Below are 24,722 nucleotides of genomic sequence, written 5' to 3'. Positions count from 1 at the left end.
TCGGTCTTCGGCGTCGCTCGCAAGACACATGCGCCGATTTCTCAGGTGCGGAATGGTATAACCCTTATGGGTATGCGAACGAGTACATAACGAGAGAAAGAAACAAAGAGAAAGGAATTTTCGCTGAAAGAAAAATTGTCGCAAGGTGGGATTCTAAGGTAAAAAAAAATAATAAAAAGACCATAAACAGAGATAAGAGAAAGAAACATTAACAAAAGAAGAAAAAAAAATAGATAGAAGCAAGCAAAGAAGGCCACCCAGCTCTGCGCTTCCCTCAGACTCTGCACCCTTGGTGCTGAACTGCTTAAGCCTTTTTTTTTTTTTTCAAAATATTCAAAATATACGCTGTTTTCAATGCAGCAAATCGGCACTATGACCTTAGAATACATTTTAGATTGTTGCCAATGTAGCTGAGACATTTGATGCGGAATGACCCATCAGTATTCGTTATATCAAGGTTCGACTTGATGAGTATCGTCATCCCTCCTGCGTTTTCTTTTTGCCTCGCCTAAGCTTGCTTTTGTCAGTATTTCGAAAAGGCAGGTTCGCTGCCTGGGCCTTTTTGATCATAAAAGATATTGTCAAAGCTGGGCTCAAAGCATCGCGCAGCTGCCTTGTGTATCACACCACTGTTGATGTTATTCCGTTCACCTGTGAAGCCTTAACTCACATGCGGTTGTGTTGCTCGGGAAGGCAAGCATGGGTATCTCTTCAACATGACTGCCGTTTCGTTTGTCACTCACTCGGTGCAGTAGTCGGCTTATTTGAGATTTCGGCACTTTGCACTGCCTTTCTTGTTATGCCTATGTGCACCAGATTGCTGTTAAATTCTAAACAGCGGTGCATAAAATTGTAAGTAAGTATTATTTGCGGTGATGACACAACAACATTCTAAGTTACGCCCGTGCAATAGGATCTCCAGTGCGCATAACCCCGTGCGGGTGAGGGTAATTGAAAGGCCCCTATTATGGCTTGGCTCAGACACAAATTGCGGACTGGGCCAGTTAGAACCTATTTAATTATTATGGCATACTGTACTACTGCATAATAAATGCCCCCCCTCCCACCTTTTTTTGTGTTGCAGTTTTATTGTAGCTAAACTACAAAGGTTGCACTGAAGTTATCGTGGGCTTCGTTGATGGCCTAGTATTAGCCCATCAACGAAGCCCCCAGTATTAGCCCATCACATGATGTGTCGCATGATGCCACTGATAGGTCAAACATGATCGACAGTACTGCTGACATTTTACAGCAACGAAGCTGGTGGCTTATTGGTGAAGGTAGCATCACCCTTCAAGATAACGAAATGGCAACAACAAAAAGAATAAAAACCCTATGCCTGCCATTTCAGTTACTCAAGCTTCGTTCGTTTTAGGAAAGATGGCATTCTGTTTTGTTTTGTTTTTTTCAATTGCTCCTGCTGCTTACTTGCCAGTAAGCAGCAGGAGCAATGCCAAGCGCCATCTGTTCACAAAGTTTTAAGTTCTAGCAGAGCAGTCATTCTATTGGCAGAGCGATTCCTGCCTGTCCTTTTCGAGCAAAAACTAGCACCCACTGGTAGATGAGGAAGTATACAGTATTGCATTCGTACTGCCTTTCCTGTTGTGATCATGTTACAATGTGATGTATTAGCAGACACGGTGAAATTTGAACTCCACTTGCACAGTATTTCTTTTTTTTTCATTGCTCATGGCAGCTGCTGCTAGTCGATTAGAGCAGCAACGTCGGCGGTAGCGCAGCGTCAGTCGCTGCCGTTGTTCTTCCAGAACGTACACTGCCTTCTTGCTACAAAATTTTTGAACATCTTTAATAACTTTCAATCAACAGTTATCTCAAGAGGATCTTTTAAGATCACTCGTGTACTAAGCTGTTGTAGGCATTCGTCATTCTGGCTCACTGCATGAAGTGATCATAACTGCTATCAAAATTTACATAGCTGAGCTGATCAGTATGTACTTCTTTCACCTGTTCTTTAGTGGATTAGCATCTTTGCACAATGTTCAAATCCTCGAATCCTTCAGATTAAAATCAGGCTTTCAAGACAGTAGCCTCAAAAAACAGTTTTAGAGTGCCCAGTTTTAGACTACTAGACATATATTTGACCTTGTGCTGGTGCGATCTGCCACAGGTGTTGCGAAGCAACAACCTCCTGCCTGCCCGCTGGAAAGTGTTCAAAGTAACTTCAAGGAGATCATAATAGGCTAGTAATTCGAAACGTGGGACACCTTTATTTTATTTTCTTATAAACTGCCTGTGAAGATAGCTGTTTTAAATATTTTCTAGCATGGTGCACAGCTATTAAAATATGTGATCAGCGTATGCTGTCAGGTTTGTTTCGAGTCAAAAGCACCACATCAAACATCATAAAGTGCACATGCTTGTACAGAGTAATATGTTATCTAAATCCTTCATATGGATATGTCATATCAGTGACATATGAATATGACATATGTAACATTTGTTTATTTGTACCTCAAAGGTCCCAGGGGGATGGGCCAAAAAGCAGCAGTCCACAATTCACTGGGTGAATAATGGCTCTCTATGGCCATTTTAAAAATATGGAATGTCATATTTACATGAATATAACTTATTTCATGTGTGTAACTACAACTAGCTATAAGAATAATACTATGAGGGGTCTCAAAACGTCCCAAAATCATGAGATGATTATGAGGGATGCCTTAGTGGAGGGCTCTGAAAATTTTGATTATCTGGCGTTTTTTAACATGTGCTGACGATGCACAGTACATGGGCCTTTAGAACTTCGCCTTCATTGAAATGTGACCGCAGCGGCTGGGAATAAATCCGAAACCTTTGGGTCAGCAACTGAGCGCGCTAGCCGCTGATACACCGGTGCGAACGCATAACTACGACCATACTCAAACCTCAATATAACGAATCCAGATATAACGAAATATTGGTTATAATGAAGTTAATGAAGAATACTCTTGCAGTAGGTATAGTGTTAAGAATAAACTTTTACAACAAATTTTTGGATATAACGAATTTATTTTTGTGTAAGATGCAGCTTTGTTATTATGAGGTTTCAGTGAGATATGTCAAATTTTTATAGTAATAACACGTGCTTGACATCTCACTTTTGAGTTTGTTGAGGCTGTCGAGGAGGGACGAGAGCTTTTATATGCAAAAAAAAAAAAAGCTTTTTTTTTGTCATTAGGGGTGAATTGCCTGGTTACTTGATTGATAAATTGACAATTTCGTTGTGCACTTCAAACCTGTTGCACTGCTGCACACGATCCATCCTCATGCAGTCACATGTGCAAATTGTCAGTGTTGCATTATGTCACTGTTTATTCTGTCGGTGGCTTACTCTTGTCACATACTAGAGTAGTGATCAATTGGTTGTATTTTTTAAATTTTTTAGAGGAGGAAGGAAGTTTGCTGGTTGCGCTGTAGCTATCTGACTTAAGATTCTGGTACTTGCATTGTGGCTATCGGTTATGATAGGATTGAGATGATAAAGATAGGGAAAGAATAAGCCGCATGCAGTATCTGTTCTGTGTATTTTGCTAGCCGGTAATTGACTTGTCAATGAAGCTAAGTGCACCAACTATCACTTTGCCCTACACTGCTGATATCAGCATCATTTTGCCCTGTACAAAATGAAGCAGGAGAGAACCAACCATTGCTTGGCATTCTTTGTGGCTGATCGCACCAACCACTTTTCCAAGTTTTAATGGCGTTTCTCACATTCGCAACGCCGTGATGTGGGGTAGCACAAGAAAGCTCCTCAATACTCAAACTCTTTCAGAGCTCATCTTTGGAACAATACTTCTTAAATTCGTAAATAGGCGTTTCAGATCCTTGTCTCGCATAGTTACGACCAGGCTACGACTGCTCAACGTTCTTTTCAAAGCAGGGTTCGTTCATTGCATTGCCAGAGAAGTGCATATTCTTGAAAGCTAACGACCGACATGTAAAGGGGGGGCCCTCGCTTTTGTTGTGTCAAAGAGTGATGCCACTGTGACCAATAAAAGTTGCTTTTTTTCCCCATTTGAATTTCACCGTGTCTGTTGGCTTCATGGTAGTCGTAGGCACTGCCCTCTCGCATGTGAAAGCGGGCCATCTCTGTGATACAGTAAGTAGCATGCATATATGCTTTCTGCCTGATATGCACTGCTTGCACACTGCACCGGCAATGTTAAGTTGCATCACGAGTTGGCTTTTACTTTTGCTTCTAGGTCCTGCAGCGTAGAATTTCGAAGGAAAGTGTAGAATTGCTCAAAAGATGCGTTGATGCGAGGGTGACGATTAACGCTGCACCTTTTTACCTCTCTTTTTCTCGTCTCTTAGCAGTCCGATTCAATGTGCCATCCACCCCAGTTCAACATATTCTTACATTGCAGATTGAGCATGTGCGCGAATATAATATGTGAATTTGTAGCCTTGCTACTTTGTTAATGCATTCTTTTATTTCTGTTGAGATGCACTGCGATGATTTTCATTAACTTTTAGCCAGACACTCAACAGTCCTACTTGAGACACTTCAAGTTTGTACAAACTTCATTATACAATGACCTCTGAATGAATGTTTTGGCTGTAGTGTGTGAAAGAAGGAAATAAAGAATAAAATAATAATGACTGATGGAGTTTAACGTCTAAAACCGACAATACGATTATGAGAGACACCGAAGTGAAAAGTTCGGGAAGTTCTGACCACCTGAGGTTCTTTAACGGCCACCTCGATTTAAGTACACTGGCCTAGAGCCTTATCGCCTACATTGAAAATATGGCCGCCACGACTGGGATTCGATCCCACGACCTGAGCCACCCGAGCCACGCACCCTTAACATTAGACCACTGTGGTGGGTGAGAAAAGAAAGAAAACTGTTTAATGTAGCGGAATGATTGGGCCAGAGACAGGGTTGCAGTACAGCGTTGTATTCACTAAACTTCCAGGAGTCTTGGCTTTGTGTGGCATTACGTGCTGCTATGTGACAACTTCTATGTCGCATAGTAAGATAATGCTTGTACCTTCTGCAATTCACTAATATGATGTTGTTTTCGCATGTGCCATGACAGTTGCCTTGCAAGACCCCCCTACTGAGATTTTCTGTATGTTTTTTCAACACATCCATATTTGGAGGATGTCCAAATCGCATGGGTTAAATTTAATTTTCATAACAATAGTGCTGACATGTAGAATGATTGTGGGGTGCATACTGACTGTTTCAATAGGGTGGGTCAAATGCATTTGAGCTACTCAATGCACTTCGAGGGAGAAGTGTGCATTGCCATTATTATTGTTTGGCTCTCTTAGTTAACGCTTTGAGTGTTTTTGCTGTACATGAATGGTAGTATTTTCCTGTCCCACAGTGTCTTAGCTGTGTGGACGGATTTTCAATTGTCACTCTGAATTTCGAGCCATAATGTCGATGCATGCTCACTGGAAGATGACGCCATCTGCTGGGACTTGCAAGAAACATTGGGAATGATTATACTGCCTCCTTACAAAGATAAACAGAACTGATTTCTAGCATTAGTGTGATCCTGGTCTATGGCAACGCCCTTTCGTGGTTCTGATTTCCCTGCATAATCGTAATGGAGGCACATGGAATTTGATTTTACTCTTTATTGGCACTCCCTTGCAAGGTTGGTGGAAGTTAACGTACGTTTCTGCTTGCATTGTTTTAAGCTTGTTTATCACGAACACTTGCAGCGTATTCTCATTCTCCTTGATTACCTATGAGAGTGGCAATTTGGGCTTGTTCGTATGGTAGCATGATGACTGATGGTAGCGCAGACTAAGAAAAATGGACAAAAGAGGGCAGTTTCAAGACACCGCAGAACTAGTGGTGTCTTGAACATGCCCTCTTTTGTCCGTGTTCTTAGCCTGCGCTACCATCAATTATCATGTTGATTCCCGAGTTTAGTCTTCCAAAGGCAGGCACTCGCAGAGAAGACGCTATGTATTTTTCAGCACAACATGTCGCTTCAAGATGAGAACAAAAACTAGTGTCGTGTGCAGACGGCGATAGCGTGCTGTGTGTAGACCCATGTTTCAAGACTACCTTTCTCTGAAGTACTGTAAATGGGTTGCAGTTCTCAGTTATGCTGACACCATAAAACTGTTAATTTTCTTTCAACAATATTTTTGCTGACTTTATACATTTCATGCAATCTAAAACCACAATAAATAATTTGGTCATCTGGAAAACCTTTTTTTTCAGAAAAATTCTACGTTCAGAGTTGAAGCTTAAAGGGTCAACATAAAGTGCTTGAAATCGACATTGTCAGTTTATTTGTATTACAGATATTCATTATCTAATGTCGTAGAGTATGTAGGACCGTGTTCTCAGATTTGTGTGCAAATTAAAAAACCCCGGGTGGTTAAAATTTCCGGAGCCCTCCACTACGGCATCACTCATAGTCATATTGTGGTTTTGGGACGTTAAACCCCACAAATCAATCAATGGTGGTTTTAGGACATTAAACCTCACATATCAGTCAATGAATGTCGTAGAGTACATGGAGTGGGAAAAAAAAAGCTCCTTGCTTTGGCACATTGCAACAGAAGCTACAAAAGGTACGCACGTTGGCAGCATTTCACTCTGTTAGCACCCCAGTTTATGGCTGCGATGATTCATTGCTAAAGCGGTTATAGCTGCTGGATACACCTGTTTGACATGCACTCACAACTTGTTTTACTGCGTCCTAGTCGCAAAAAGTAAATCACTGCTCGGGAGATTGCACGAACGCTATTTCCAGCAACTCAGCTTTAAAATATGTTTGCCGTATCCGCAAATTTATTATACAGGTATATTTCTAACACTATATTTTTTCCAAGATTACTCTTTGTTTACTTTGTTATAATTGATATTTTGTTAAATATGGGTTCGTTATATCAAGGTTTCAGTGTAGATTGAAAACAAGGGGAAGGATGTTTCTGCACTTTTCAAATGCAGTGGACTTTGGGGGCCCAAGCTGACCAGGATAAAAAAAAAAATGATGAAGAGCTGTTTAGCTACACATCATCTTCTCTTTTTTGTGTGTGTGCACGACGGTTGTGTTGAAAAACAGTGCTGTGTTTGCTGAAAGGAAAAAGAAGTCCATGGAAGGTTAACCTTTTCCAAGTCATGGCTGTATTGCATCATGTCTTGGAAACCTTTGCAACTTGGAGCCTCTCTGTGGGGCCCTATTTCTCTTTTTTTCTTTTCAGGAGTGGCTGGCATAATACCACGCCCTTATTAGCTTGGTGTAGTATCTCATACATTAATATACAGTAGAATCTCAGTAAACGGAAATCTGTTAAACACAAATGCTGCTTAAATGAAACAACTGATTAGTATCATTGAAACGTGACTGACTATATTTCGGTTTTTGTACCAAGGTTCTGTTGCATTATGTATCGCAGGTTATACGTTAATGTGAGACTGGTAGGAAAGGTAAAAAGCTGATTTGAGCTTTTGTGCACATAAGAGCTTCAAAAGTTTCATATGATCGGCGTGTAGCGATCATGTAGCGCCATAATTTGCAGTCCAAGTAAGGAACTGCACTGATATCGCTCGATATGGAGTACGAAGGCTAATGGGCCAATTCCCCTGTCTATTTCTTTGTTTGTTTATTGTTGTTGGTTAATAGTGTATTTGATGCAGTAGCTTCCTTGAAAGGAATGATGTCATACACCACACTTCATTTGAAACAGTACCACGTTTAACCAGTACCAATCAGGACTAAGTATCTACTTCAGCAGCCTGTCTTGCGTTCAGTCAACCAGACCCATCAATATACTTATAACAATGTAGATTTCCAATGATCTCATTACTACAGTAACTGTAGTGCAATGTATGTAGCAGTGTGCATGCAGAAAAGTGGTAGACATTCGTAATATCAAGTCGTTCAAGGAAACTATGACTGCGCAACTGCTTTACAAGTTTACCTAAACAGTTCTGATTTGAATATTTGTGGTCATGTAAGCTTGTCTTCTGCACATTCCGACTTGGTTTGATTCATCAAAATCTGCATATGAAAGCTAGGAATGTGAGAAGAATCAAAGAAGAAAGTGCCAGTTAGGCTACGAAAACGCTCTCATTTTTGTGAACAACCGTATGAAAAGGAACATCTATAATACTGCCCGTTTCTTCTGCAATCTCTAGTTGGCCTTCCCAGTGCATTGTAGTAAAAGTAAAGCCACAAATAGGCTATGTAGCAGCGCAGCTCCTGAAGGAAAGCTCTCTCCTTGCAGTAGGGGACGCGAACAACTCTGGCGAGGTACCTGACGAAGATGAGAGCAGCGACGAAGACGCCTCAATACCGACGGAAGAGAACAAGGATGCCATACTGCAACTGCTGTCTACACTAAAGCTTGGCATGGACCTTACAAAGGCATGTGTGCCACTGAATGTCATTATAGAGCTTAAAGTGATGGAAATATTCATGATTTCGCTGGAGCCAATATTTCAACATGCTAAGCTGTCTTCATCAAGACTTGCATAAAGGCTAGGCTTGTGCGAATTGTGAAGTTTAGGTTCAAAGTTAATTCAAAGCTAATAGTGATTTTGGTCGAATAATTTCAAATTTAATTCAAGTGGTGTGTATGACATATAAAAAAATGGGCATGGGCATATTTGTCATGACTTAACTAACCTTCACAATATTTTTTGAATTTTTTAAAATTGAAACAAGGCCTCTGTGCAAATGCAATTTTTTTTTTTGGTTTAAAGGAAGTCGAAATGATTTTGTATAGTAGCAAAATTTGACTTTTGGTGGAATGCAAGTGACAACCTGTAAAATATGTAACATTTCACAATTTACTGTAATTGAAGGACATAAGCCCATATAACAAGCTTTTAAGCTTACAAAAATGATGAATGGATTTGAGGATAATATGTTCATTTAACCTTAAAGTGGGGCTCCGCGGCAGTGTGGGCTTCTCGTGGAAAGGTGTTTCCATAGCTTAGCATCTCTTTACTGCAGTGAAACCACCTTTACAGGGGGGTTACATGCGGATTAATATACAATTATTTGTTCATTGCGAATGCTTTCAAATTTTCAAATATTTTAACTTTGAATCAAAGTGAATTTCAGTACGATACTATTTGTTCAAATGTTCAAATCATTAGAATATTCGCACAAGCCTAATCAAGGCCTTGGTGTCAAAGCATCGACATCAATACCTTTGTCAATAACACTTGCCTTGACGAAGACTTGTTGACTCATTGGTGTTGGTAACAATTCCTGTTTAAGGATCTTTTTGTCACTTCAAGCCTTAACCCAACCTGACCCTTAACTTCTGCCTTGCGTGAAAAAATCACAGAGATTGGTTACATTGCCGTGCGTCCAATTTCGTCTAGCTTCACTGGGTCTATTCACAAAGTGTCGTGCAGATTCATCTATGCACATAAATGGAAGAACGCGAAAATGGTTGTACGGGTGTAGCTGCACACTGATGGTCGTCACTTGGAGCCATGTCTTATATTGAGTTTGATTTCAAATAAAGCTTGAGCTTATTAGCAAGGTTTCATCATAAATGTAGTGACCAAATTAAGTGATACCAAAAAACACTGTATCACAGAGTGCTTGGTGTTTCCTTCCGACCAGTCTGGTGATTGTACTCATCGGTAGTTAAATGCAGACGTGCATTTCTGGCAGAAATTTCCAAGATTCATCAAAGAGCCCCTCTCGCATTCTGGAAGGTGAATACTAAAACATGTTACAGGGGCATGGGATCAATGACGTACAATCGCAAAATTACAAAGTACAATCGCAAGGTTCTGAGTCTTTCCTTCATCTCAAGTAAATGTCTCAAATTAACACTAACATGCCTTATTCGCTGTTTTATTTGAACTACGGGGCATTCTTTCGTTTCACGGATAGAAAATAAAGACAGAGCACGTAAAATAGCCTTTAAAAAAGGCTACTTGTTATAAAAAAAAACAAACATGCAATGTCTTTCCAAGTGGTGGAATGCAAAACGTGCCCTTGCGGGATTAAAAAATAAATACTTTCACAATCTCAAATTAAAAAATGCTCAGACACACGCAGAGACATGACATGGGGCCTGTGATTCTTTGTTTTGTGATTGTGTTCTCTGCGTTACGTTGTGTTCTCATTTGAGCGTCAGCATAATCATCATTGTTACAATGAGCTGTCATCTCTCCTGTCCACGATTGATAGTATGTAGATAATACCTGAGTTACGTCGTGTCGTATGACTTACTGATGCAAGCATATACAAACTCAGTGCTGCCCAAATTCTTCATTGTGCTCTCTCAGGCAGAAAAAATGGGACATGTTTGGGACGGTCCACCGAAATTTATTTTGTCTGGCTCTAGCGTAATCTTTTTCCGCTTTCCTCTGAATGTGCAGGTGGCACTTCCAAGCTATGTTCTAGAGCCCAGATCACTTCTTGAAGTGTACGCCGACTTCATGAGCTACCCTGACATGTTCCTGAGGTGAGCTGGAAATCTCAATTACCGCGAGTAACTTGTTCTTTGTCATTCTGGCGGACATCCATTATGCAACAGCACCTAATTGCTTTTGAATATTTATATTTCCTGCACCTCCCCTGGTTTCTTTTTTTTTTTGGGGGGGGGGGGGGGGTTGAGCATCAAAAGTAAAGTCACAATATACCAACATGTTCAATCATGCACTATTACAGTGGTGTCCCGATTATACGACTTTCAGGGGACCACGCAAAAAAAACCGTATAATCCGGTTGTCGTATATTCGAAAAACTAAGGTTATAGACTGACACTCATTGTTGCCTAAAAAGCAGGTACAGACCTCCTGATAAGCCCACAGCACGACCTTGTGCAAGGAGCTAGATTGTGCAAGAAGCTCTGCAAGGAAGGTAGATTAAATTATTTTTGCCTGTGGCAGCTAATGACAGATTTACGTGGTTGGAGGACATGCGAGCAAATCTTTATTCTTAACTTTAAAAAAAATCGAATCCCATGCGCATCTTTCTACCGATAAACAGAGTTCAAAAATTGCCTGAGCGTGAGAATGAAACTTAAACCGCGTTGCCAACCGCGTTGCCGACAGCTTCTCATCAGAAGAGTCAGAGACAGTGTCATCGCCATCACATAATGGTGACGGACCACAAGTTTGCAAAGAATGCCTTCCTGCACGACTAAGCTGTGCATGTTGCAATTTTTCGGCTTGTGAGGTTCAGCTGATGATGTCCCATTGTCGTTATGAACTTTGACGTCAAGTGAAAGTAATTTTTCACGGTGAAAACAGCTGCGTCGCGCCCTTATGCATGCGCAAGCCTGTGACTGCGGGTGCGACTAAGGAAGGAGATCAGCTTTATGTTCACACGGAAAAGTTTCCACGGACCGAAAACGTAAAAATATCGGCTTTAATGCCAGCTGAAGCTAGTCTGTGTAGATAAGGCGTGACTAGGTAACGACCCCGGATACATACGCACACAATCGAGGTATATGTAGAAGCCCATGAACTTTCAGGAGAACAAGTTATCTATTCTAAAAAGACATCCCATATCTCTACTTTTCTACTCGTCAACTTAGGGAAACGCAAGCTCACATTTTGCACTTGTGACTATTTGGACGACATTTGATTCGAGCAAAGGTGTTTATTTTGGGCAGAATCTTAAAGTCGTAAGATGTGCGGTTGGTGTAAAACTGCATCATATAACCAAGGTTTTTAATATGCTACTTCGATGGGGATTTTGCCGGTACCAAACCAACTAGTCGTAAAATGTGTATCATCGCAAAACCAAGGGGCATTTAATCTAAGTTCAACTGTAATTAGTGGCATGACCCTGTGAGCAGTCTAGATTTAGGAGTTATAGCAACTTAGTGAACTAATGCGTTGTGCATTCGGAAGTATAGGGTAGGAAAGATGAAAATTATAAAAAGAAGTTAGTGTTGACATGTTACTCATAAAAACATGCAGAAAATCTGGCACTTGACCTAAAAATTTTAACTTAAGCCTGCTTAAATTCTACAGGAGTCGTGCACATGGCGCAAACTATTATTTACTATGTACTTCTAGCACTTTTGAAAGCTCCTTGATAATCAGCATCTCATTTGGGGTTTGGGCTGGATGAAACCCTAAAATTTTGTTCATGCTGTTGCCTGCCATGTTCGTCACTTCCGGCAATATCGTTTTTGGTGTCTATTAGTTTTGAGGGTGAGGTAGGCTGTCAAGCTAACGCATGCTTCACAAAACCGATGTGGAGATCGGCAGTGAGTTGATGTATTTTTGGTAAGGCTCAATGTTTCTCTTGAGTAGCGCTTTTTAGATTGATCTTCACTGCTTGAGATGCAGGTTACAGTTATGGTGCATTTTTTTTTCTGGATACCAGTTTTCGGTGTTGATGCAGAATGTGTGTGTAACGCTTGCACAGGGTAGCGGATGGCGAAACACCTGAGGAGAGGCTGGTGATGGTCACAGAATGGCTGCTGTGTTCACTCTATGCAACACGCAAGGTAAAGTTGTTGATAATGATAATGTCGGTTCAGTCTTTGAACTTTGATTAGGGGGTTAAGCAAATCCTATTTACTAGTTTCATAGTTATCAATTATGACATACTTGTTTCTATATCAGCTAATCAAGTACTCCCTCGTCTACAGAATTTTGGCTCTACATGCTGCTTGGACTTGCTTCTGCCAAATTGGATGGGAATAAAAGAGGTGTGCCCATTAAATGCAAACACTAAGGCGCTGTGTTGGTCTTCACCCGGCAGTCACACTTGCTCAACTGTACTCGTGTGCCGCATTCTATGCATTTTTTGCTCTTTGTGGGCTTTATATATACCGCAGGGCAGCAAGTTCGATCACTTTGTATATTCGAACAAATATAACAGTATTCAATCTGCTTTGACATGAATTTAAATCGTTTGAAACTTTTTTTTCGAATTGGCATATATTAAACTGCACGTCGCCTGCCTGTACAGCTAGTGCCACTTTGGCGTACCGTATTTACACGATCGTAGGCCTACCCACTTTATCTTTAAAAAAGTGCATGGTTGCGAGCTTGTTGGTAAGCCTTGATTGATGCGAAATTAAATGAAAAACGAGGTCTCAAAAAGAAACAAACAAGAACAAGCACCTCGAAACAATTTGAAATCTGAAGTTGGGCGGCCAACTTACAATCGAAACCAAAACTAGAATTGCATTTGCAAGGCCAACTTCCAACTTGCCATTTCTTTTTTCTTTGGCGACATGCTTCATAAAGACATAAAGCTAGGTTTAAACTATGTTACAGCTAGAATTATCAGTGGGGAATGTGAACGTTTGAGAGAAACCATCAAGTGACGTTTGGGTTCTTTCTTGAATGTAGTACGTGGTAATTGTTTTTGTAAGTACCAAAGCTGTGGCTCTTGTTTATGTAATAATCCCCCTAATTTCCTATTCGTTTTTACTCATTATCCATTGGGTTAATTAAGGCCAATTTTGGTGACAGCAGCATTGTGATGATGTTTGAACCAGTTGGTGAAGATTGTGAATAAGAGAAAAAAAGAAAATTGTCGGTGAAGTAAAAGCTTCTGGGTCCCTCTTGTCTCGCATGTTATCAAAGGAAAGTAACTTATTACTAAGGGGAATGCGGACTCGGGAACCAAATCTGTGCTCCCCAAAGTGAGATGTTAAACCAACGATCCCAACAACGGACCATTTGGAAAGTCAACTATTTGCTGACATTTTGCAGAGCCGGTCTGCCAGAAAACCATACAACCCTGTGCTTGGCGAGATGTTTCACTGCTCTTGGCAAGTGGCCGGGGTCAATGACGTCGGTACACAAGTCACCTTTGTGGCGGAGCAGGTCTCCCATCACCCACCAGGTGCGTAGGTGCTTAGAAAAAATGCGTCTGATCCGCTCTGTGCATGCAGGGGAACTAACCCAAGGGGGTTAGGCCAAATCCAAAGCTCCTCCACATCAATCCCTCCTATAGCTACTGTATTATCTTAAAGCGTTTAAACCAAACTCACTTGCTCACTGAATCAATCAAATATCAATTAATCAATCTATCAATCAGTTAATGATCACACTAGTTGTAAAAACTAGGTGCATAGGAATGCATTCATCATTTATCAGTACGACGGCTCCATAAAGACAAAAGAAAAAACAAATGCAAGCACTTCTTCACAGAAGTGATCCAGCTCCATATTTTTTCAACAAACACGGAGAAAGACATGGCAGGACGGGCACTGTATTATGTTTCCCTGTGTACTCGGCATGTTGTAAAATTGAGTCCTGAGTAATTTTCATGAACAAAAATATGCATTGCCAGCTAGCCCCTCATCATGTTTTGTCAAGCATTTGTGTTTCTTTATTCTTGTCTTTGTGTAGCTGTTTCGTAATCAATTATTTTATTTTCTTTGTGTAGCTGTTTCATAATCAATTAGTGCTATTGCACTGATTGATCATAAGTATAGCAGTGAACTGGTTAGTTGATCAATATTAATTTGCTAACTGATTGGTTGATTAACTGGCTGACTCATTCATCAATTCAGTGACTGGACGATTAAGCAGTCCAAAGGTTCAGTCGGTTGGTGAATCGGTCTATTCACCGTCATTGGTTCAGTTTACCCACCTTCACTCATCAGTCAATACACCTGATAACAAGCCAACTATTTACTCAATCGGTCGTCCACTTTTTACAATAACGTTAAACATTAGTGACAGCAGTTTTATCAGTGTTTCTTGTCGAACATGCAGTTAGTGCCTTCTACGTGGAGTGCCTGGAAAAGCAGATGTGCCTTGAAGCATCACTTGGCATCAAATCTAACCTCATGGGAAATTACGTGGGGCTGCAATTCATGGGTGAAGGCAAGTGTTCAGTGCAATATCCTTCATGTTCTCTGCTTTTTTTATCTGTTGAACAACTTGCCATGCTGGGTCAGTTGCAATGGTGGTGTGCTGCTAAGCGCTACAACATCCAGCCCCTGCAACCCCATGTCCACTGCGGTGTGGGTCACCGGTGAGTCACTGGCTGTGCTCCTCCTTTGCCATGATGTGATGATCATGCATCTGCTTGCTGATGCGATAACTTTGTCAAACATGAACACAGAGGTTCTATTCTTGTTGCAAGAGGTTATAAATAATTAGAAGAATTTTTTCTGGTTTTAGATGCCATGACCCACTAATGACCCACCATTGGTTCTTGGTGCCCCTGGGAGATGTGCAGAGTGGCCCATCTGTGGTTCACTCCGCACATAAAACGAGACCTCAAGAAAGCTTGCCGCAACAAACGTGTTAATAAAACCAAGTGCCCCCCCCCCCCCCTCTTTTAAAAAACAGCTTCACAATGTGAGAACTATAGAAACTGCAGAGTAGAGCTGAAAATTCGCCAGCCTGTGTTGACGTATGACTTGTGTTTATCTGAGTTGAAGCTATGGGTTTGCCTGTCTTTTTTTTTTCTTGTGCTCGACTTGCATCTGAGGTTTCTGAAGCTGAAGGTTACCTCACATTCATTTAACTTCTTTTTATTACCTTAAACACCCCTCTAATATGTGCTCACCGACAGTTCGCCTTTGGTTTGCTTCACCATAAATCTGTGCCTAAGCCCCGGCACTGGCATATTGCTGTTGCTTCGGTGGCTCTGACAAATCAGCCCTTTGGCAGTGCTGGTGTTCTTAGGGAAGTGTGGGCTGGCATTCCAAACACGCAACCTGCACTGTGTCAATAACTGTAAAGAAAACCTTAATTTTTGATGCAGTGGCACTTTATCTTGACCTCTTTTAGGACTGAGTTGACCTGTAGCACCTTCTTTCGACCTACTATATAGAGTTACGCCTAGCGATGATACGAAATGACAAGCCCACTCCCCTTAAAGTGCTCTACACCTCAAATCCCTGTGTACTGATAATTAGATGCATCCTAATTAAGTAAGCCTGCATTGTTTGCGACCATGGCATTTCTGATAATTGTATCATGTTTTTATCTGTAAAGCAACAGTAATTTCATATACACTGTTTGGCACAGAAGACCTGAGCAGGCTTATTTCAAATGAGAGCTTTTTGCAAACAAAGCCCTCTTGCAAACAATGCCCTCTTGCAAACAATGCCCTCTTGTAGACAAAGCCCTCTTGCCAACAGAGCCCTCTTGTAAACAAAGCCCTCTTTTGCAAGTAAAGCTCTCGCTGTCCTTTCAGTGGAGCTACGCCTGTTGAGCTTGGGTGAAGTGTACAGTATTGGACTGCCCACCATGTATTGGCGGTCCTTGCTCAGCGAACCGTACATTGAGCTGGGTGGTCGCATCACAGTTGCGTGCGGTGATGCCGTTTCACCCATCACATTCCACACAAAGGTTAGTATTGTTATCATTCCTCGTAACTTGTCATCACCATCGTTTTGTCGGTTTATTTTCGCTAAACCAGAACAACCCCTTCGAAGCACTTGTCTCTGTTTATTTGCACTTTTCATCAGATGACTCACAGGCATCAGTTACAAAAATGTTAGTTCCCCAAGTTATGTCCCTCGTCAGCCACATTTACTCACTGGCGTTCATTCTACTATATACTGGTAAATGCACTGTTGGAATGAAACATCTGCAGATACATACGCTTCTGAATGTCAGCCACTACTATAATGGATTAATTTTAGGTACTTTTCCCAATTTGCACAGATGGTTCGGCTTATCCAGATTAAAACATGACACAAAAAACTTAGAAGATATCTGCCACACAAAAATAAAAATTTTTACATAGCTATTTTTTACTTCACATTTCTAAAGTAGGCAGTTTCATGAAGTTTCATCAGATGCTGGAATAGTGACATTTTATGATTCGTCAGCCGTTCTTTCCTCGGAAAGTTTTTTTGCAGCACTTTATGCTGTAAACTTAGTGGTTACTGTAATGGGATGGCAAATCTAGTCAAGCCCAACATAGCTTTTCCTTCCGTTAGCGTCTGCTCTTTGAAGTAATAAATAAATTGATTCATTGATTGATCTTTGTATTTTACTTCTTGTCTATTTTAGCCGTTCTATGGAGGCAAGCTTCACTGTGTCTCTGGCGAAGTCAAATCCGCCACAGGTGAGATGGTGTGCAAGGTCTCGGGCGAGTGGGACACGAAACTGGAGCTGCAGTACACGGATGTGAGTTTCGTTGTGTCCGTGAAATTTCCTCAATTTGACTTTATTTGAAAAAGAGTCTTAGCAGCGTCACTTCCTGCCCATTCAATGACACATTTTGAAAGCCATTTCATGGCTATTTATTGCACTTCAATGCGATCTCTTCAACTGGAGCCTTAAATGATCACACAGTTATGTTCCAATTAAGGGGGACATGAAGATAGCCACAGATATATTTAACACGATAGTGTTTAAAAGCTCGTTTCGCAGAAATTCTGGCGTCGGCGTAGTTGGTTGTGAGTGAAAAAACATCATCTTGTACGTGACCAAACAAAAAAGATGCAAATAAAACAAATGATAAAAATTTTCAGCAGATCCCACATACCTTGGAAATCGATGTTATGCGAAGCATATGCGTGCAAGCTGACTGTGTAATAATTTTTTCATTGAGCGAAATGTTAACGAATTTTTGCTAACGATATACACAAATGGACGCACAGACATACGTTGAACAGCCACATATGTTTTATATCAACAGTTGTCTACAGTTGTGTAACGACGCCAACAGCAACATGGATATTAGTGATAGTGACACCAGAAGCGGTGAGCTGATATAAAGCACTTCTGCTCGCGAGGATTGTAGCCTTGGACACTGCTATGTGAATAAACTTTAGCAGACGACACCTGACTAGGATTGTGGCGGGTAAGCGAAAAGAAATGCTTGCATTTAAAAGAACGTGGCTGATCTCTCTTGTTAGGAATCGGTATAACACAAAAGTGAAACGTATCTTCACAGAGGTAGTTGAGCGTTTATTGTTCATTGTTCCGCCACAAGGGCAAAGGTATGAATGCTACAGCTACTAATTGTGAAGTCTCGTGAAGAGCGACAAGCCGCTGGAAACTTGCAGCGCGCACTTCAAGCAGAAAGCACGCACAAAATGAGCATACCCAGGATGAACGGGGAGTAACAACTGTCACAGCTTAACACTTGAAGCGTGCTGTTCAAACAGAAAGAAAGGCGCATGAAATTAATGCGCAAGTATACACAGGACAAGCATGACCAACTGCCACAATTCTTGTTTCTTTGCCTGTGAGCAGCGTGCTCCTTTTGTAAACATGGCCGCGGCAGCAAGAGAAGTGACCTTCGATCTCTCTCGAATCGCAAGTCTGATAAGCACGCGCGTAGCAGAGGCCACGCTCTGTGGAGGCGGCGCTTACCGAAAAGCGAGAGGCGACGACCTTTAGAGCGCACTCAATGCAAGCTCGTTGCGCCATCTCGCTATTGAAGATGAAAACAGGCTGAAGTTATGGAGCTCCAAGGACCGATGTATGCTGTTATGATGTGTATATATGGCTAGTCGTTAACAGGTTTGACAACGTATGCTCCGTGGCTTAGTCGTTAGCGCCGTATGCTGTGAATCTTAAGTTCGCTGGTTCAATGCTCGCGACAGAACCTTTCTTTCACGTTTTTAAAGACGATTATTATATTTAGAATGCTTCAATGCAAAAATTTTGGTGTGTCTGTCTGTCAGCTGAAACAGCGTAAGTTCAACCACTTCCTCAACGCCCATCAATGTTGATTTGGTTCTGCATTCATACTAGTGAGCATTGTGAATTAAAAGCGAATATTGCGTATCTGAGGCTGAATGTCATTTCGTCAATATTCTGTAGTGGTTTTTTCTATACTAGAAAAGACATATGTAAGTAATTATAAGGATCATAGCATTAATTACTCTGCGCTGACAATGCTACGCTATGCATGAAAAGAGGGATATTTTCTACGCTTTGTTAAGACGATACGGTGCTGTCACCTACCCGTGGCCTTGCATACTACAAAATTAGGGCCTCTGAGAATGCACGCACACGCTGCCCACTCGTTATATCGGAGGTGATCCCTTCGTTTTTCCTGATAACTGCCTGATGGCGCTCAGGTTTCACACAACACCTCCAGAATCCCATTCACCAATTTTCTTGTGCAGAACATCAGATAAACGTTTTATTGATTCTCTCCAGATGGATGACCATCGTCTTTCGATAACATTTGCAGTCAAACGTGCAGCAATGGGACCAATTTGTTTCTCTGCATTTTCTTATCATATATTTCACGTCATATTCATGACGGAAATGCATCAGCGGAGCCGTGGTGAACTTCGGCATAAAACATTTTCGTGTTGAAAATTCTGGGTCTGAGTAGGGCAGTGTTATGGCAACGGCAATATCATTAAAAAGCGACACATACACTCAAACCTCATTATAATGAAGCTTTATCTTACATGAAATTGGGTTCGTTATATAATAAAATTTGATATAAAGGTTTTTTTCTAACACTATTTACTGGAAAACTATTTTTCATTTACTTTGTTAAACTGATGTTTCATTATATCTGTGTTTATTATAATGAGGTTTCAGTGTAAATGTGAACGTCCCCGTTCCTATGACTTTTCACTGTAGCATTATGCTAATTGTGTGTGCTCTCCTGGTCTCGCAGGGGCGCTCTAAAGAGTGGAACATCTCAGAATTGAAGCGACAACCGAAGCGCTGTCGACCTATCGACTCTCAAGACAACTTCGAGTCACGGCGTCTGTGGCAGCTTGTCACCCAAGCGCTGCGCTCTGGGAACACAATGCTGGCATCCCATCACAAGTGCCAGGTGAGGCACCGGGGTTAACTTGTAATTCTTGTAATTTGTCGTCGTCGTCACCAGCCTGACTATGCCCACTCAGGCGTAAACACCTCGCTCATGTTTTACCGATCAACTGAATCCTGTGCTTGCTGCGGCCACTTTATGCCTGCAAAGTTTTTATGCCTGCCCAACTTTTTGCCTCCCCCGCACACCCTTGCTTTCTTTTGGAATCCTGTCTGTTACTCTTCATTAATAGTGGTTATCATGCTTGTATTGGGTTGTAATGCCGAGCATCGTATGTCTCCATTTTGCTTGGCATTCTGTCTATATCATCTGTCTTTATCGTCATCTCTGTTTTTTCTGCGCTACAGACTACAGACTTTATATATAAAGCCCGTGGATGTGAATCATTGATTTGCAACATGCAAGCGATCTTCAGATGCACTAATTGGCTGATAGAAGATTAATCCCTTCATTCACATATTTCACCTAAGTGTTCTGGCCGTCTCGTTACTTCAGATTATACTTAAAACTCATTTGATGTATGGCAAAACAAGTTTGAATTTGTAGAATCGGTATTTCTATCACATTGGGCCAGTGACATCAAAATTTCAAAAACTGTTTTATTCTTTCTTACATTTAGTTTCTTTGTTGAACATCATACTTGTACATCCGAGAAGTGCACTGTACGGTGCCTGCTATGCCATAAATGCTAGTGCTGCTTTAACCTTTGAACATTCATTCGAGTCTTTTCTTTTCTTTTCCAATCCTTACTCTCAACAGATTGAAGAGAGATTGCATGAGCAGTCGTGTGGAAAGGGAGATCCTGAGCAAGGAGAGGTGGCGCAGCAGACGCATGATGCCAAGGTGAGCTTTTCTAGTTTTAAGGACGGTAGTCTTTCTTGGGGACCTCCGACGCAAAAATTTTGGTCTGTCTGTCCATTTGTCTGTTTGTCCACACTTAACATTACCGGGTAATCTAAATGGCACCAGGGGATACCCCCTAAAGGCCGATCCCATCTGCAGCGCCCACCAATGTTGCTCAAGATTCAGCGTTCAAACTTGTGCGATTGTCAATTAAAAAGCAAATATTTCGCATATCTGAAACACCATAACAACACGTATATATTCTGTATGTGTGTCTTTTACTAGAAAAGGCATACATAAGTAATTCTAAGGACCGTAGCTTTTATCACACTGCGCTGACCATGCAACACTTGCACGAAAAGAGAAGCGTTTCCAATGCTTTGCTAAAAGGATACGGTGGTGGCACCTACCTGTCGCCTTGCGTTCTACACCTCATCACCTTTTATACGGGTGCACACGCCCGTCTCAAACCCGCACGCTTCGTTTTCCAAAAAAACTGCCAGATGGCGCTCATGTCTCACGTGTGACGTGACGAGATGCACTTGTTCGCCTCCACTGCACGCCCGAGATATTCTAACGCAGTGCCTCCAGAATACCATTCACCGATTTTCTTGCGCAGAACATCAAATAAACGTTTTGTTCACTCTTTCCAAACGCAAGACTATTGTCTTTTGGCGACATTTGCAGATTAACATGCAGATACGGGGCCAATTTTTATTTGAGAGCCGTCTGAATTCTTATGCAGTTATGCTGAGCAAACGGCATGAACGTCTATGCACTAAGAGAACAGGGCAGTTATGCTCTTCGTTCGTAGTAATTTGTGTCTTTCGATCAGTGAACCTGTATAGGAATGTCTCACCATAGAGCCAAAGGGAAATCTTTATTGAAGTCAATCTGGACATAAAACGAGTACTCATGACAAGAGGCTAGATTTTTAGACATTAAAGAGAACGAGTTTCGGGTGCCAAACATGGGCATACAAAACAAAGTTCTAGGCCTCGAACCTCCCAGATATGGGCACCATAAATTATGACATAAATACAAATGATTAAAAAAAAAGACATGCGCAACCTGTTATTTAGGACAGGAAAGCAAAAGATGTTTATGATGGCACAAACTGACCAGCAGTTGAACAAATATTGTTCTTTATGCTGCACGGTTCACAGAAACTGTCTCTGCCATTATTCTGTAGTATGGCGAGTATGGTGCACTGTTGTATCAATACACTCCTGGGTGTGTCTTTTCCGCATGGCTGATAAGTCCAGAGCAGGAGCAGATAAGCTGACTGCTAGGGGACCAGAAGGCAGGAGTGCCTCAAGTTGGCTTGGTCCAATTGCATAGGGCCAATTTGTCCCTTGGCAGTAGACACGTTATAAGGTATATTACAAAAAAAATGAAAACTGCGAGCACGCCACATTTTTCTTTCTTCCCTTTCTTTTGAATTTTCTTTCCCCTGAAAGCTCTCCGTGGTTTCGCACTTGGCTACCGCTCGCGCCATGTCAGAACAAATGGCGCATTCTAACTGGTGCGTCCCACTTCACTGCTGCCAGTGGTCGTTTCCTAGAAGCAGGTTGAGCAGCAGGGCTAGGTTGAACGTCTAGACTTCCAAACAGTCAGTGTTGCCCGATAATGTGAATAAAGGCCTCAAACTGCACTCGAAAGCTAGGCTTGAGGCTAAGTAGTGTTTCTATAAGCACAGATTTCAAAAACGGGCATTTATAGGCACTTGTGGGCATTTAGGCATAAGACAGAAAATAGGAATTTACAGGCACCATGAAAACACGCTGTGCATCATTTCATCGTCTTTCTTAGTCTATGTCTTTTTCTTGCAGCAAAAGTTTTCACAATGTTTCACCACTAACAAGCCCATTCTTCTTGCATCCTTGCAAACATAAAATTCCTTGTTAAGCCCTAATTCATGCTTGTACTATATATAAAATTGGCGTGATAGGAGTGCGAGGAACAAAAAAGGAATTTGCCTCAAATTCCATCTGTACTCATGACACAATGGCTAGCTGACTTGTCTGTACCAATGATGTTGGTGTTTATACTGCATAACACCTGGCTGCAACAACTTACAGAACTTGTGCAAAAATTTTATAGGAGAGCAAAAGCACAGAGTGATAGGTGGAATAAACTGTACTTAAATAAAAATAAATACCATGTTTCTTTGTTGCCTAAATATATGGAAAAGTTGGGCTAAAAAGTTGCAAAGTCAGAAATTTAATTCCGGGTTTTTACGTGCCGAAGGTGCAATATGGTTATAAGGTGTGATATCGGAATTCTCAGTGAAAGGATTCTCAGTGGACATAAGACTTTCACTCAAAGAAAAAATAATAATAGTAATAATAACAACACGTTTAAAGAGTGCTGCTTCTTGGGTGAGTTGGAAATTCATAGTTTAATGAAATATTTGTGGCGCAACTCTGAGAAGGAAAGAAAAGGAGGAGACAGGATAGGGCGCCAGATACTGGTGCCTCTTTCCTTGTCGGAGTTGTGCCACAATGATTTCATTAAACAACATCTTTGTTTTCCTTTTATTGGTTACCGTATATATTTATCAAGACAACCTATTGTGACCAATTAAGGTCCCTGACAAAAAGGAAGTTATAAACGATCTCATGGTATGCACAATGACATTGCCTACTGCAACGTAAAAATAAACCAGACGCTAATATAATTGCTAAGAAAAAATGCATAGCATAAATTATGATACAAACTATAGCAAGGCAGAGTCTTGTAGTCATATAATGTCGTTAAAAGTATTAGATGCGTTCCATTAAAGATAGTATGGGCTGGAATAAATGTATGTCTTCATTCTTTATGGAGTGTTATATGTCGATTGGAAGCTTATTTCAGGTTTTAGCTATTGACAACCTTACTGATGTACATTGTGGCAGCCGTATTGGGTTGTTAGGTTTTGATAAATTGAAAATCGCTATGCGCTGTTTCTCTTTGCGAATACCATAATTGAGGAAATAGGTGATTAGCACTTCTTGTTGACGTACTTACATAGGACTCTTCTTTCCTGATATTCTTTTCTTTCACCATTTCCTCAATTATGCCTCAAGTTACTATTTGAAAACATCTACTCAAGCATCAATATAACAAATGCAGATATAACAAATCATTGGTTATGAGCAAGTAAGTGGAGAATAGCTTTGTCATAAATAGTGTTGCAAATATATCTATATAATGAAATTTTTATATAATGAAGTGTTTTTGCGGCAGATGTGATTTCATTATAATGAGGTGTGAGTGTATATTCCCTGTCTGTTTTCTTGATTCTTTAGCTTTTCCGACTTGAAGGAAATGTCTGGAAGTACAAGTACCCCCTGGGAAAACCAAGCTAGTCTTCACAAAACCTGCGGACGAAAGAGAATCACAGGGCACCCCAGACAGGTGCTACAAAATGATGAGAAGAGTCGCTGCAGCGGGTCATTGACAGCGCCAACACCGCGAGATGCTTCCTTGTAGGCAAACATCCAAACCTCCCCTGCACAGAGCAGCAGCGCTAACCCTTCGCAAGGATCACGCCTGGCTATCGACTTGCGTAGTGCGCTTACTGATGGACTGCTCATTCAGAGTTGTTTGGGCTGCTTGTGTGCCCACGGAGACGATGGCATCCGTTTGTCGTGTTAGAAAAAAAAAAGTGACGCTCTTTTTCCTTTAAAACTGCGTGATCACTGCAGGTATGTTGTACAGTAATAACACAGGAAAATGCGAGTACTGTAATATGACTATGTATTTTGAAAACGAAAATTTTTATTAAGAAAATAAATTAATAAAACAATTTTGAAACATAAGAGCTATGCATGGTGTGTGTGAGTGTGCTCAACACAATAAAAAAATTACACCATCTCTTACCAAACGGAACCATGAGTACCATGCGAAGCACTGCATGGGTTGACTTAAAGTTTCATTCATCACGGGCATCTTGCCCAATTTTCATGCGTCTTTTAAAGCGTCTTTTTAACTGTTCGTTTTAGTAGGAGGTAATGTAATTTTTTTTTTTTTAACAGCCAAGCCATTCTTGGTGGAGCCTTTCACGTCTGGGGACCGTCGTGGATTGTTTAGTGGGATTTGCACATAGAAAGTAGGTAAATCCCGCTCTTCCCTGCACTCCCAAGGCACAAGGGTTTCCAAGGGTTTCAGTTTGCTACACGCTATGCCATGTGGCCAAGCATAAGCCAAGATGAAGGAGGGGGTCTTGTCTTGTCTTGTCTCTTAGGAGA

General features: G+C 41.2%; 1 protein-coding gene across 2 annotated transcripts in view; it reads left to right on the top strand.

Moving 5' to 3' along the window:
* The window catches only part of LOC119181291 (oxysterol-binding protein-related protein 11), a 37,814-nt gene extending 13,521 nt beyond the window's left edge, over positions 1-24,293 (top strand). For both annotated transcript variants that reach the window (XM_037432496.2, XM_037432494.2), the window contains exons 12-21: positions 8,207-8,346; positions 10,329-10,414; positions 12,334-12,415; positions 13,635-13,767; positions 14,646-14,756; positions 16,081-16,235; positions 16,905-17,021; positions 19,486-19,647; positions 20,404-20,487; positions 23,781-24,293. In XM_037432496.2, coding sequence (XP_037288393.2) covers positions 8,207-8,346; positions 10,329-10,414; positions 12,334-12,415; positions 13,635-13,767; positions 14,646-14,756; positions 16,081-16,235; positions 16,905-17,021; positions 19,486-19,647; positions 20,404-20,487; positions 23,781-23,840 — 1,130 coding nt within the window. In that variant the 3' untranslated portion in view covers positions 23,841-24,293. The remainder of the gene's footprint in view (positions 1-8,206; positions 8,347-10,328; positions 10,415-12,333; positions 12,416-13,634; positions 13,768-14,645; positions 14,757-16,080; positions 16,236-16,904; positions 17,022-19,485; positions 19,648-20,403; positions 20,488-23,780) is intronic.
* Positions 24,294-24,722: the final 429 nt, after the last annotated feature.

Source organism: Rhipicephalus microplus, chromosome 10 (assembly GCF_043290135.1).
Source record: "Rhipicephalus microplus isolate Deutch F79 chromosome 10, USDA_Rmic, whole genome shotgun sequence".
In the NCBI taxonomy this organism is placed as follows: Eukaryota; Metazoa; Arthropoda; class Arachnida; order Ixodida; family Ixodidae; genus Rhipicephalus; species Rhipicephalus microplus.
The sequence above is the reverse complement of the archived record's forward strand: the minus strand, read 5'-3'. Positions and strand labels throughout refer to the sequence as shown.